Source organism: Camellia sinensis, chromosome 1 (genome assembly GCF_055761805.1).
Source record: "Camellia sinensis isolate YWXY chromosome 1, ASM5576180v1, whole genome shotgun sequence".
In the NCBI taxonomy this organism is placed as follows: Eukaryota; Viridiplantae; Streptophyta; class Magnoliopsida; order Ericales; family Theaceae; genus Camellia; species Camellia sinensis.
The window spans coordinates 128,407,070-128,421,671 of NC_138961.1; the positions used below are offsets into that span (position 1 = coordinate 128,407,070).

The window sequence follows — 14,602 nt, forward strand, 5'->3', positions numbered from 1 at the left end:
AAATAATTTTTCTATCCTTCAGGTTTCATTCTCTGTCAAAGTAGCTGTCCAATAAATTGAATACAAATACGTATCTACTATTACTGGTACTGCCTATCCCCTTCAACTGGCAACAATTATTTAATTTTTTTTTTTTTAATTTTATGGGGAACGAATTACAACAATAATTATAGCTTTTTCTGTTGCTCCTCAACAAAGCCAATCTCATACAATTATCTGATCGATTGTTTTAGTGACCCCAATGCCGTTCAATGGGATGCTTTTATGTACAATTATCTTGCAAAAAGATGCCGCATAACATTTCATTGGGCTACATCCGGCTTGGAAAGTCTCTCTTATTCTTTGTCATTTTTTTTTATACTACGTTAAGTGTTAATATGTTATTGTTTATTTAATTTTTAATAAAATGTAGTTTTAGAAATAAATAAAGAAAAACTTGATACATGACGGGTCAAAATAAAAATTAAAATTAAAATAAATAAAGTGGCCAAATATAATTGAGGTAAAATATAATTTACCATGACAAATATGATAACAAGTCATAATTTTCGTAATTACATGATCCGTAATATCTATGTCACATTGCTCATATTGTATGCAGTTCATGATTTTTACTTTACGTAAATTCCTGGGAAAATTTCTGGGCTTAGCCCTGTTAAATACCAAAAAAAAAAAAATTTATGGACAAATTTCATTTTGTCCCTTATAATTTAGCTCGTGTACGGATTACCTTTCATATTTGAAAATAACTACATAACTCTTTTATAATTTATGGACTGAAATTTACCGTTAAATCCGTTAACGATTTAATAAAAAAGAACAAAATATCTTATATATAAGTAACCTAAGTGTGTAAATTACGAATATTTTCGTTATTTGTTTGGAAGACAAAATGTAATTTTACTCCTTGTACTTTATTTCATGTGCAATTTATCCCATTAAAATTTAAAAATGAGCATATAACTTCTTATGTCTAGCACGCTTTTTACACTTGTTAAGTTAGACAAAATATTTAACGGTATATTTCAATACACAAACTACAACAAAATTATGTGAATATTTTCATATGAGAGGGATAAGGGATAGTGAAATTTGCCCTAGATAAAATATTGATTACTTTAATCTCAAAAATTCGTAACTCGAGAGAGAGTTAGCAAGAGATCAAATGGCTACCTTACTAATTCTGCTCTTGTTTCTCGACCTCTCGGCAGGACTCAGAGCAGGAGCAGCAGCAACAGGACGTGAGGATTGCAAGCCAACAACACGATGCAATAGTAACGGCCCAGAGATACGGTACCCATTCCGGCTAAAGGACAATGAGCAGCAGCAGCAGCCAGAACACTGGTTATCCTGGCTTCGATTTTTCTTGTGATCATGAAAACCACACCATGCTTGAGCTTCCATTCTCTGTTAAAGTAGCAGTCAAAGATATCGACTACATATCTCAGTTGATACACACGTATGACCCTCCTCATGACTGCTTTCCTCACCTGCTTCAAAACCTCAACTTATCTACTACTACCTCTCCCTTCCAACTGGCATCGAATAAAAACTATAATTATAGCTTTTTCAGTTGCTCCTCAACTGAGCCAATCTCAGACAAACCGATGACTTGTCGTAGTAGTGACCCCAATCACAAAGTTTATGCCTTTCCGTCGGACTATTTTATGTCCTATTTTCCCTTATTGTCTTGCAAAAAGATGTCCTTTAAGATTTCATCGCCAATTCCATATCGCATATTTGACCAACAGCCGGATGAACTTACATTGAAATGGTCCAAACCGACATGTGGGATCTGTGAAAAGCAAAGCAAGTATTGTAGATTGAAGGATAACAGCAGGGACAATGAAACTGAATGCGTTGACGACACAACAAAGTCACCAACTACAGGTACTTCTCTACTTTCTCATATTTTACTGGCTTTTAGATCATCTCTCCCATTACATGCTTAGAATGAACATCTTTATTCTAGTCTAATATAAATAAATACTAGAGGGCATGTCTAAAATTTAAAATAATGGTTAGTAGTATTTGAAAGAGTTGGATTTGATAATTATACCAGTTAATTGAATCAGTTGAATTTAAGAGAATTTTAAGAGAATTTATCTAGGGTATTTTGAAAAATAAATAAATAAATAAATAATGTGATAGTTTATATACCAAATCAAGTTTAGACTTTATATAATATATAATAATAACCAAAAAAAAAGTTTACAATGTGCACCTTCTAAGATATAATTTGTACCAAAAATATTTTTTGTTGACTACAAAAACTATTTTCATTAATTTTCATTTTCAATCAAATCAATCACCAGAAAATATAGAAAACATAATTTCTATCAAAACAGACAGCGTTAGCTTTTGAATTCATGTAGCACTATGAGATTTAAATTCAATGTTTCTTGGAGACAGAACTTTAAGATCATATTAGTTCACAAATTATTTGGAATGTTTAATTAATCAGGAGAGTGTAACTTTATTTATTTATTTCTCAAGACAGTCCTCACATCTTATTTATTTTGGAAGCACTATTTCATTTGTGACTACGGATAGACATAGGTTTATGATTGATATTTCAGCTCACAAGATAAGCTGGGTCAGTTTTTTAGGCTTGTTTAATTTTTGGGTTGGACTTGGAATTTAGATTTCTAGCCAACTCTACAAATAAAATAATTCTATAATTTTAAATGTATTATTTATATAAAAGTATTAGAAATTAATTATTTATAATTCCATTCTTCGAAGAATTTTTTAGTTCGAAAGCTTATATTATGCTGTTGAATTTATTACCCAATTTTTAACAATTAATTACTTAAGCTAACTTTGTTTCTCTTTTGTGTTGCCCCTTTTCCCTTTGTTTTTCCCTTTGTATGATGACCGTTATTATTGTTATTTTTTCCTTTTTGCTCATTTCACGAAAGGCCTATGCTGTTATTTATAGTGACCTCAATCTCAAATTTGATGAGTGGCTTATAGATGGAATCAATTTCCTCCTTTTTTATTATTTTATTTTATTAAATCACATGTTTATAGGATTTGGGAATTACAATGTCCTTAGGACTAGGCTTGGGGGAAACTTCCATTTGTGCACCAATTTTTTTTCTCAACTAATACTAATTTTTTATGTTCATATATAAATTATTGAATACAAATTAATAAATCAAATATCAACTACATAACAGAAAATCAATTATTCAGATATCAAGTATTAAATTGGGGTTTTCCATTTGGTAGTTGATATTTGAACTATTAATTTTTGTCCGGTACTTGATATTTGAATAAGAAAATGGTGTGAATTGAGAAATTTTGTGATGTAGAAATGGAAGCTCCTGTGTCTAGGTTAACCACATCAGCTTGATGCTTCGTTTGCACCAAGTTTGAGAAGACACAAAGGCCATGCTTGTTTGGGCAGACATGTGCATGAGATTGGACTAATAGTCTAATCAAGTTATTAATCCGATGTTTGGTTAAAAAATTGAAGTATCGAATAACAATTCATTCGGGTATGGTACTCTACATATGATGGACTATTCAATCCCACATAGGGAGTGGGACATAAATTGGGAGACTAAGTTAAATTCTAGACTAACTTATCAAATAACCATAATAGAGGTATTATGGTCAATATATTGAATATTCCATGTCCTGTCATGTCATATACATTCCAATCCCCTTAAACAAATATTGGGTTGTATAATATTTTGTTAATCCCTCCTTATAATCCTAACTCAATCCAAACATAGAATAGGATACACAATCCAAAATGATTCATAGTTTGAGGACTATTAGTCATGGGAATGCTAATCCAACCAAATACAGTCTGCTCAAACAAACATGGCCAAAGTCTTTTAATAGGTAGTGTAATCCCAAGCCGACTAATGCCCACTGGGCTTCTCATCAAATGCAAGGGAAATTATATAATACTCCTAAAACACCTCGTGACCATACTCCAAATCAATTACCAATTACTTAGGGTGTGTTTGGTAACGTTTACGTTTTCAGTTTATATTTACAAAAATTTTATAAACTGGTTTTTGTTTATTTTAAAAAAAACATAAACTACAAACGCGTTTGGTAATGGACAAAATGTTTAAAAAAAATTTAAAATTAAAAAAAAAGTGAGAAATGACAAATGGTGGCAAGTGGCGGCGGAAGACGGTGGTAAAAAGTGGTGACGGTGGGTGGGTGGGTGACGGTGGCGGATGGGTGGTGGGTGGTAGCGATTGGGTGGTGGTGGTGATGGTGGCAGGTGGGTGGCGGATGGCGGGTGGTGGTGGGTGGGTGGGTGGGTGATGGTGGCGGGTAGTGGGTGGTGGTGGTGGTGGTGGTGGTGGCAGATGGGTGGCGGGTGGTGGTGGTGGGTGGTGGCGGGTGGGTAGTGGGTGGTGATGATAGGTGGGTGGGTGACGGTGGCGGGTGGTTAGTGATAGCGAGTGAGTGGTGGTAGTGGTGGTGGTGGTGGCGGGTGGTGGTGGTGGTGGTGGGTGTGTGGGTGACAGTGGCTGGTGGTAGGTGGTAGCGAGTAGGTGGTGGCGGATAGGTGGCGAGTGGTGGTGGTGATGGGTTGGTAGGTAGTAGTGGTGGTGGTGGGTGGTGGGTGGTGGGTGGGTGGCAGGTGGTGGTTGGTGGGTGGGTGACGGTGGTGGGTGGTGGATGGTAGCGAATGGGTTGTGGTAGTGGTGGTGGCGGGTAGTGGGTGGTGGTGGCAGGTGGGTAGCAGATGGCGGGTGGTAGTGGGTGGTGGCGGGTGGGTAGTGGGTGGTGATGGTGGGTGATGGTTAGTGGTAGCGAGTGGGTGGTGGTGGTGGTGGCGGGTGGTGGGTGGTGGTGGTGACAGGTGGGTGGCGAATGGCGAGCGGTGGTGGGTGGTGGCGGGTGGTGGTGGGGGTGAGTGGGTGGGTGACGGCGGCGGGTGGTAAGTGGTAGCGAGTGGGTGGTGGCGGTGGTGGGTGGCAGGTGGGCGGCGGGTGGTGGTGGTGGTGGGTGGTGGCGGCGGGTGGGTAGCAGGTGGCTGGTGGCGGTGCGTGGCTGGTGGCGGCAAGTGGTGGATGGTGGTGGCAGGTGGGTGGTGAGTGGTGGTGGCAAGTAGGTGGCCGGTGGTGGTGGCGGGCGGTGGATGGTGGTGGCGGGTGGTGGATGGTAGTGGGTAGATGGCAGGTGGGTGATGGGTGGTGGCGGGTGGATGGCAGGTGGGTGGTGGGTGGCGGGTGGTGGTGGTGGTGGTGGTGGCGAGTGGGTGGCAGGTAGGTGGTGGGTGGTGGCAGGTGGGTGATGAGTGGTGGTGGTAGGTGGTGGTGGGGGGTGGGTGGTGGGTGGTGGTGACGGAAGACGGTGGTGGAAAATGGTGGTGGGTAGTGGCTAGTGTTAGGTGGTAAAAAAAAAAGAAAAAACTCAAAACTCAAAACGGAAACACGTTTTTTGTGTTTTCATTTTTTGGCCAAATTTATAAACTGAAACCACTGATTTATAAATCAAAAATTTTACCAAACAAGTTTTTATTTGAGTTTTTAAAATTTTTGTAAATATAAACAGAAAACTGAAAACGTAAGTGTTACCAAACGGCACCTTAGCGCTCATATTGTTCTCCATCCCCAACATAAATTGTAGGCCCGTACCACTTTTCACCAATTAAAATCTTATAGAGTACCACGTGTTCATACTACAGGAGTACTGAATAATCATCTCATATTCAAGATGTAAGAATTTTAATTAGAATAATGATATATAAATAAAAAAATACACATAAATTTTAGGGAAAATTATAAATAAAAAAAAAAAAACTCAGCATTTTATTTTGGTAACAAAATAAATCTTGAGTTTTAATTTTGTCAATTTAAACCTTTTTTTTTTTCAATCTAAACCATTCACCTATTTTTGTTAAATAAAACTGACGGAAAAAATGATATTTTAACTATTAAACTCAATATAAGTGTACATAAAATGTCTAAAATATTATTTTCGTTGATTTTTTTTTTATCAGCAAAAGAAAAGACTTTATTAATGCATTCAACATATAACACATATGAAATTACATCAATAAATGAGAGGTAATAGTAAAAAGCATCATAGTATACTTTCAGGGACGGAATCAGTATTTCATTTCTAGAGGAGCTAAAATTTGAATTAAAAATTTCACCATATACACTAGCAAAAATGTATATATAATATGATATGTAAGTTATATATAAACACAAAAAAAAAAAAATAAATAAATAAATAAAATTCAAACACTATGGAAGTAATTTGGTATTGGATAAAGAAGTTTTTTTTGTACAAAATAAAAAGAGAATGCAAGGTCGGAGAAGAGTGAGATATATAATTTTTGTTGAAGCACACAGTATCTTTCACAGAAGGAGGGGAGCGATGGCCCTTCATAGTCTTTTCCTAATTCCATCACTAAATTTTAACTATGTTGACACCAAGAAGAACACTCAATTATTTGCTAGCTCCAACCTAAAAGGTTGGTAAGAAACCAACAGAAAAAGGGGAAGCAAGCAAATAACAATCCTTAACAGTACATCAGCAAATGCCCCCAACTAGTTGAGCTCACCACGTTAGCTAAGAGCCTTAATAAATCTCAGCAGCAAGAACCAGCAAGAGCTGCTTCCACCTGTGTTCCAGTGCATCCTTAATAAAGATGGATTCTCCTGCAGATCAATGCTTCCAGCTTTGATTAGCCATAGTCTCCTTAAAGCTGTGTTTGGCTGGAGGATTTGGAAAGGGAGAGGGAAAAAGTAGTGAAATGTGAATAAAATATATCTACATTTCACCTAGTTTTACACATTTTTTTCCTTTTCTTTTTCCAAATCCCTCAACCAAACACGGTGTAACAGAACCAAACTCTATGAAGAAGTTCTCATCTCCTACAAATTAGCAACCACCTCATGGACCGTGTACAGAAACTTCTTGGAGTGGGATTTAACCCTAAGAGCAATTCTAATTTTTATCAATTTGCATAGCTTTTCAAATAAAAAATGCAACCAATTAAAGATACAATCATTCGTAGTTCCCCATATAGACCATAGTGCAGCCAATGGTAAAGCCCTCTAGATCATATTTACTGATTTCTTCCATTTGAATCCCCATCACCAGTAAAGTAACCCCTCCAGCATGTTTGTTTTGAGGGATAAGAGGGTGGGATTGGACTATCAGTCCCACCGGACTAATAGTCCATTGTTTGTTTGAAAATTTTTGCTCCGGACTAATAGTCCCCCGGGACTATTAGTCCCACAAACATGGGACTATCCTATTCCATGGGGGTGTGGGATAGAAACCATGGGATTGGTATCCCATGGGATTATTTTGTGAAATGTCCATTTTACCCTCCAAGCATTACTTAGTGAACAATTAGAAAATGGTAAAATAGTCTTTTGAACATTTATAAATTATTTTTTTAGTGTTGTTAATTTAAAACTATATATTAAATAAAAAATTTAAATTATAAATTATAAATTAAATTTAATTAAAAATAATAAATTATAAATTATGGCCTTATAAATTAAATTTTTTTAGTGTTGTTAAAAAATTAAATTTACATATTAAATAATTTTTTTTTTAGTATTGTTAATTTAAAATTATATATTAAATAAAAAATATAAATTATAAATTAAATTTATTTAAAAATAATAAATAATAAATTATAAATTATGGCCTTATAAATTAAATTTTTTTAGTGTTGTTGAAAATTTAATTTATATATTAAATAAAATTATTTTTTTATTGTCGTTATTTAAAATTATATATTAAATAAAAATATAAAATATAAAATATACATTTAATTTAATTGAAAATAATAAATTAAAAATTGTGGCCTTATAAATTAAATTTTTTTAGTGTTGTTAAATTATAAATTATAGATTATAAGGGTAAAATAGTCTTTTGAACATTTATCTTTATCCAGTCCGTCTAACCAAACATTGGATTTACTAAAAATAGTCCAATCCAGACATCTAATCCCATGACTAAACAAACATAGGATACAAATCCAATCCAACCAAATAGTCCCGGGACAATGTATCCTGAGACTAACAGTCCGATGGATTACAATCTCCCCTTATCCAGTCCGTCCAAACAAACACACCCTTTCAGGTATCACCCATTGTATTCCCCCACCATCTCATAAAATTTGACCACACCCTCCAAATGACAAGACGTAACATTAGAACATGGTTAACTCTTTCCAGATAAGAGTTGCAAAAGGCACATTCATTTCTAGCATTAGGGTCCAGAACACCTAATCTTTGAATTTAATCTGTGGTTTTGATTCTACCCTTCCAGACTGGCCACCCAAAGAATTGAAGATGCTATTTCAAATAAGATTAGTGACCTCCATAGTATGCATATGAACATTTCTACTATATAATGATAACACACTAAACAAACCTGAAAGGAGAAGCCTGCCACATGATGCAATCATCTCTAGTTGAAAAGGAAGGCTGTATAGGTGATAGCAATGAATTAAGTCTTCCAATTTCATCAACTTCCCAAGCAAATAAGGCTCTTCTGAAACTAAGACACCGTCCTTCTAAACCTTCTCTCCCATCCACCATACTTCTCAGAGATGCATCCTTCTCTAATGATAGTGAAAACAGTCTAGGGAATTTATCTTTCACTCACCAATTACCAGCCCATTTGTCTTCCCAGAACTTGACTCTATTTCCATTACCAATAACAATTTCAGAGTTATCCAAGAAGAAGTTCAGCAAATTGGGATTGGATTGAGCAACACTAACATTCCTGTCGGGAAGGAAATAAACCTTCTCGTATAATCCTGTTGATCAAGTCTACGCTCCTCTGTACGTCGTCGCTTTATCACCTGAAAACACAAACGTGGGCTAGCCGGCGGGTGTGTGCCGGAAACCTCTCTGATGCCTAAGTCAGCAAGCTTGACAAATAGACAAAAGCTCCGTGTATTCAGAAAGCAAAGTTGTGTGTTACCTCTTCAAAGGTGATGTTTGTGAGCTTTTATAGGTTTCGTGTGGCACAATCCTAGTAGGACTTCTACTTCTCCATACAGAGTCCTCCTAGGATTCATACTCCTGAAAGATAATGCTTATCCTTCAACACCCCCTCACTGCTTAAACCAAGTGAGATGGTTTTTACAATGGCCGAACTCCAACATGACCGAAGTAAACATGACTATGCATAGCCGCAGAATAAGCCGAACTAGCTCTTCCTTTTACTGCTCTTATGTCGGCTTCTCATGCACAACCCATGGCGTAGTTAGACCGAACTAGAATGTCATGACCGGTGTAACTCCAAGACCGGTCTAACTCCAAAGTACCGTTAGACCGATCTAACTTCGATCTTCTGTCGGACCGGACTAGCTTCACGGCTTTAGGACCGGACTAACTTCAAAATATCCACACGACCGGAGTAACTTACATGGCCATTTTACTCGGCCCTTTGTACTGCGACTCATAACGGCCCATTACCCAGCTCGGCCCAATTTTCACATAAATTACCCTCTCAATTGCCCCTTAATTCCATCTGCCTAGCATGTTTGGGATTATCTGTCAACCAGCCAAGCTATAAACTTTCAGCCTTTCCAACCGAGCTATAGATTTTTAGCCTATCCAGCCGAGCTACTTTCACACCGAGCTCAGGCTGTCCGGTAGTAACGTCTCTTCAATCACAGAGACTGAAACGCTTCCCATTCTAATGGCACGTGGCATGCTCTGATTGACTGAGGACGGCTGTCACGCCGTCTTCATACTTCGTGAAATTTGAACAGTCCCGCCTTTTTCTCTTTACCTAAAACGAGCCTCTTCATTTTGACATACTTTGTAACTTTTCCCTTTCTGAGCCTCAATTGCTTCTTCATTTTGACACACTTTGCAACTTTTCCCTCTCTCAGCCTTCATTGCTTCTTCAACTTCTGGGCTCGTGTTCTCCATAGCTGTTATTCTCTCTCCAGCTCTTGCCTCTTCATCGGGTAAGCACTGTACATCTACTTTGTTTTCATATTTTGTTTTCTGTGTTTTTGCAAAACATATTTGTCCATTTTGCTTTGCTCTGTACTTTTCTGGAAAAAACTTAACAATAAAACACATGAGTACATGTAATATCCTGTAGAAAACTGGTTTTCGATCCAAAATCATGATGCAACCGAACTAGGACACCGTTTAAGCTAGGTAAAAGTCTAGTCAGTTTACAACCGGACTAACACTTCATGTTTACACCAGTAGTTTTAATAAGTCAAACCACTTCTTGCGTTACCTCAGCCGAGGTAACCAACCGAACTAAGTTTGCACTTAGCATACTGAGATACCTGAACTCTAACCGATCTAGGCCTTTGGGGCTAAACCAGCTTTCTTAGTTTTTTAGACGGAACTCAGAAAGCTGCCCCTAGACGATCAACCGGTCAAACAGATCCGTTTCCACAACTGAGATATCGAAGCGCTTGCCATGGCCGAGCTAATAAAAGCCCTGCTCAAACCGAGCTACCAATCACCTTGCAGAAACCGAGACAAAACCTGTAGCATCCCACACAGTCGAAGTAGGACTTCTTTTTATCTTGCTTTTAATTTGTAGCACAACCCAATGATCTGTGCTTAACACCTTTGTTCTTCACTTTGCAGACTTAGGTTGCCCAGACACTCATCTGCGCGCTCAACCGAGCTACTAAGCAAAGTTTTGCGACTGAACTAATTTATATATAAAAAATAAATGGGGAAGTATAGATTTGTAGTAAATACCCCAGGCGGTCTAGCCGAATTCCGAAAAGATTACAATATACCCGACGACGTCCACCTAACCTTAGCCGAAAAGGATGTCGTACCTTGGGGAAACCAGGGCTTTGTACCTTTTACCCTTCTCTCAATAATAGAAACCGGGCTAAGATTTCCAGTCCAACCCCTTATTTGCGAATTCCTTAGGCAAACCAAACTATGCCCAACCCAGCTTTCCACCAACTCCTACCGTATAATAATGGGAATAGCCGAACTAAATCGCCAAGCCGGTCTCAACCTCGGTCTGGCCGAAATCTTTCACCAATACTCCATTGGTTCGAAGGAAGACGGCTGGGTGTACTATCTTAGAATACGCCGTCGTCGTGAGAAAATAATAAAAAACACACCGAATAAAGACTTGAATGACGACGATTTTTTCTGGGTGTCTGGGAACTTTGAGGATCACCAAGCCCAGATTCTTGGCCGAAGCATCAATTGGAAAAAGGGAACACCTGGTATAATTACTTCGGTTTTCTTGCGTGCTTTACTATATTTCGGTTTTCAATTTTCAGCCGAACTAACAGTTGTCTTCTTTCGTAGATTCTGCCCACCTCCATTCTCTATACAGCTACCCAAATTTAGCGACCTTGCGCGCCGCACTACGGTATCCAGAATGTAGTTGGGCCAAGCTGCTAGAGTTCGAACCGACCTATAGATACAGCGGCCCCCAAAAAGCGAGAGTGACCGACTTTCTGCTAGAGGAGGCCCCAGAACCGGACTCAACCTTGCCAGAAATCAGACTAATCCCACTGACCGCTGAAGAAGAAATGGCCAAGAGAAACAGAGTTAGGGCCCTCTTGACCGAAACCAACGGACCCGAAGTACCGCCACCAAGCCAAACGCAACCTGCCGTTGTGGCCCTTCCTTCTCAATAGCCTTCTTCATCACGCCCATCCAAGCGCGCCCGGTCTACCCCGACCGAATAGCGTCTTGTGGATGAGGACGAATCCATCCCTCCACCAATTCCACAGCCGGAGCCTTCTGACCGGGCTGGCTCTTCCAGGTGGGCACCGAAGCTGAAATTTCAGAATCGCCTTATTCAAGATATCGATTCGGTGGTTGCTGAGAAGGATCACTTGATGGCCTTCAATCTTGCCAAAAGTGTGTGCCTTCCAGCAGACATGGAACACCACCAGAACCTGACCGAGCTAAAGGCCATCCGATCGGCCACTAAGTCCATGATCCTGGTAAGATGCCCTTCTTCTCTAAAAATTTTTCTAACTTTCAGTTCGGTTTCGTCATTGATTTCTTTCCATTTATTTCAGTCTCTTCAGAAGAGCCAAATTGCCTATCAAAAGGTATTGGAGCTCAGGAAAACGGCTAAGCAGACTCTGGCAGAAGTTGAAGTAAAAACAACCGAGCTGAAGGAATCCCACCAAAAAACGGCCGAGCTGGAGGTTGAGGTAGCTCGTCTAACCGGACTAGTTACCTCGGCTGAAGCTGACAAACAAAAGGCGTTGATCGTAATGAAAGACAAGTACCTTCGTGAGCTAGTCAAGCTTGAAGGGAAAAAGGACGCCGAAATAGCCGAACTGAAGAAGAAGGTGGGAGATGCCAACGCCGAAGGTTTCAAGGAAGCGGAAGGCCTCTACATTCCACAATGTGAGGGAGCGAAAGACTTATTCTTCAAGTGCGGCTGGAGAAGTGCTGTGCAGCAGCTCGGCTGTGGGCCCGAAACCGAGGTCTACAATGCTCCTCAGTATTTCATTCCAGCCTCACTAGCAGAGTATGCTGCTTCCGTCCAGCAACAATTTTTGCAGTATTCAGATGATTAAGATGAAGAAAACGAACCAACTGTTACTCCGGTAGTCAACGAGCAAGGCAACGATCAATCAGCTCGGTTGGAGCCAACAGTTGAAGACCTGACTGTTAAGCCGCCAACTGACATAGTTGCTACTGAGACTGATCTTTCATCTGCAATCGGTGCTCAAGTTGATATTGACGCCGGCCTTGAAGACCTTTTCACTTGATTCTGTACTTTCTTTTCTTTGTTACTTTTTGCTCTTGTAACCGGGCTATGGCCCCCCCTTTGTAATTGCTCTTTGATGAATGAAAATTTTCTTGTTTTGAACTCTTATTTCGGTTGATCTGAATGTTTGTACTTGCAATGACTTTTTCATGAGCTTTTCACTTCCAACTGTTATCTCAGTTTAAATTTCTGTTTGAGCTTGTCTTCTTAATAGTATTGTGGTCGAGATACTTTAATCTGGTCTTAGCTGAGTAATCTGACTGAGCAGTCCAGCCAACCACTCTTTAGCCGATGTACTTACTTCGGCTAAAGAGTACTAAGAATTGGTTTAATCCAGCCAACCACTCTTTAGCCGATGTCCTTACTTCGGCTAAAGAGTACTAAGAGTTGGTTTAGTCTAGCCAACCACTCTTTAGCCGATGTCTTTACTTCGGCTAAAGAGTACTAAGAGTTGGTTTAGTCCAGCCAACCACTCTTTAGCCGATTTACTTCGGGCTAAAGAGTACTAAAAGTTTGGTTTAATCCAGCCAACCACTCTTTAGCCGATGTCCTTACTTCGGCTAAAGAGCACTAAGAGTTGGTTTAGTCCAGCCAACCACTCTTTAGCCGATGTCCTTACTTCGGCTAAAGAGTACTAAGAGTTGGTTTAGTCCAGCCAACCACTCTTTAGCCGATGTCCTTACTTCGGGCTAAAGAGTACTAAGAGTTGGTTTAATCCAGCCAACCACTCTTTAGCCGATGTCCTTACTTCGGCTAAAGAGTACTAAGAGTTGGTTTAGTCCAGCCAACCTTTAAGTTAGTTTTTCCAGCCAACTTTAGAAAAGAATGTTTGGTTATTTCGACCAAATGTCCTGCAGCCTGGATCCTTATCCTGGGCTTAGGAAGGGTGTTGGTTTAATCCAGCCAACCTCTAAGTTAGTTTTTCCAGCCAACTTAGAATAGAATGTTTGGTTATTCCGTCCAAACGTCCTGCAGCCTGGATCCTTATCCTGGGCTTAGGAGGGGTGTTGGTTTAATCCAGCCAACCTCTAAGTTAGTTTTTCCAGCCAACTTAGAATAGAATGTTTGGTTATTTCGTCCAAACGTCCTGCAACCTGGATCCTTATCCTGGGCTTAGGAGGGGTGTTGGTTTAATCCAGCCAACCTCTAAGTTAGTTTTTCTAGCCAACTTAGAATAGAATGTTTGGTTATTCCGTCCAAAAGTCCTGCAGCCTGGATCCTTATCCTGGGCTTAGGAGGGGTGTTGGTTTAATCCAGTCAACCTCTAAGTTAGTTTTTCCAGCCAACTTAGAATAAAATGTTTGGTTATTTCGTCCAAACGTCCTGCAGCCTGGATCCTTATCCTGGGCTTAGGAGGGGTGTTGGTTTAATCCAGCCAACCTATAGATTGGTTTTTCCAGCCAACCTTACTTTTGATGTCCCTAACTCACTAATACAATCTTATACAAAAAATAACTATGCTGAAAAGAATTGATTTTGTTTTATTGAGAGAAAGGAAAATTACACATACTCGTAAAAAAGAAAAACTAAAAATAAAATAGTTTGAGATTGATAGTGTTCCATGGCCTTGGAATGGCTTTGTCGTCCTCATCTTCCAGGTGGTATGCCCATTTGCCAGCTAATCCGACCACTTTGTAAGGTCCTTCCCAATTTAGCCCTAACTTGCCATCTCCTGATATCAAGGTGTTTCTCATCACTTTGCACAGTACCCAATCTCCGATCTTGAATTGCCTTGGATGCACCGTTTTGTTGTATTTCCTGGATAACTCTTGTTGGTATGAGGCAATGTGAACCAGTGCTTTTTCTCTTCTTTCTTCAGCAAGGTCGAGCTCCAATGCTATGGCTTCTTCATTCAAGTCTGGATCAAAATTTTCACTTCGAATTGTGGGGAGGCCAACTTCTA

At 39.3% G+C, this 14,602-nt stretch overlaps 2 protein-coding genes across 2 annotated transcripts in view; both read left to right on the top strand.

The window, feature by feature from the left end:
* The first annotated feature begins 1,316 nt into the window (after positions 1–1,316).
* LOC114303404 (rust resistance kinase Lr10-like) overlaps positions 1,317–14,602 on the top strand; it is a 34,133-nt gene continuing 20,847 nt past the window's right edge. The window contains exon 1 of the mRNA XM_082884019.1: positions 1,317–1,890. Within this exon, the coding sequence (XP_082740145.1) occupies positions 1,317–1,890 (574 nt within the window). The remainder of the gene's footprint in view (positions 1,891–14,602) is intronic.
* On the top strand, positions 11,662–12,636 carry LOC145797282 (uncharacterized). Its single transcript, XM_082884027.1, has 2 exons — positions 11,662–11,917; positions 11,996–12,636. Exons 1-2 carry the CDS (start codon positions 11,810–11,812, stop codon positions 12,503–12,505), a joined length of 618 nt encoding a protein of 205 aa, XP_082740153.1. The 5' UTR covers positions 11,662–11,809; the 3' UTR covers positions 12,506–12,636.

What these genes read in the sequence shown, in the direction of transcription:
- LOC145797282 (XM_082884027.1), top strand. Translation starts at nt 11,810, where the DNA reads ATGGCCTTCAATCTTGCCAAAAGTGTGTGCCTTCCAGCAGACATGGAA. An exon ending in CCACTAAGTCCATGATCCTG is followed by an intron (nt 11,918 to 11,995) that starts GTAAGATGCCCT and finishes CATTTATTTCAG; the next exon opens with TCTCTTCAGAAGAGCCAAAT.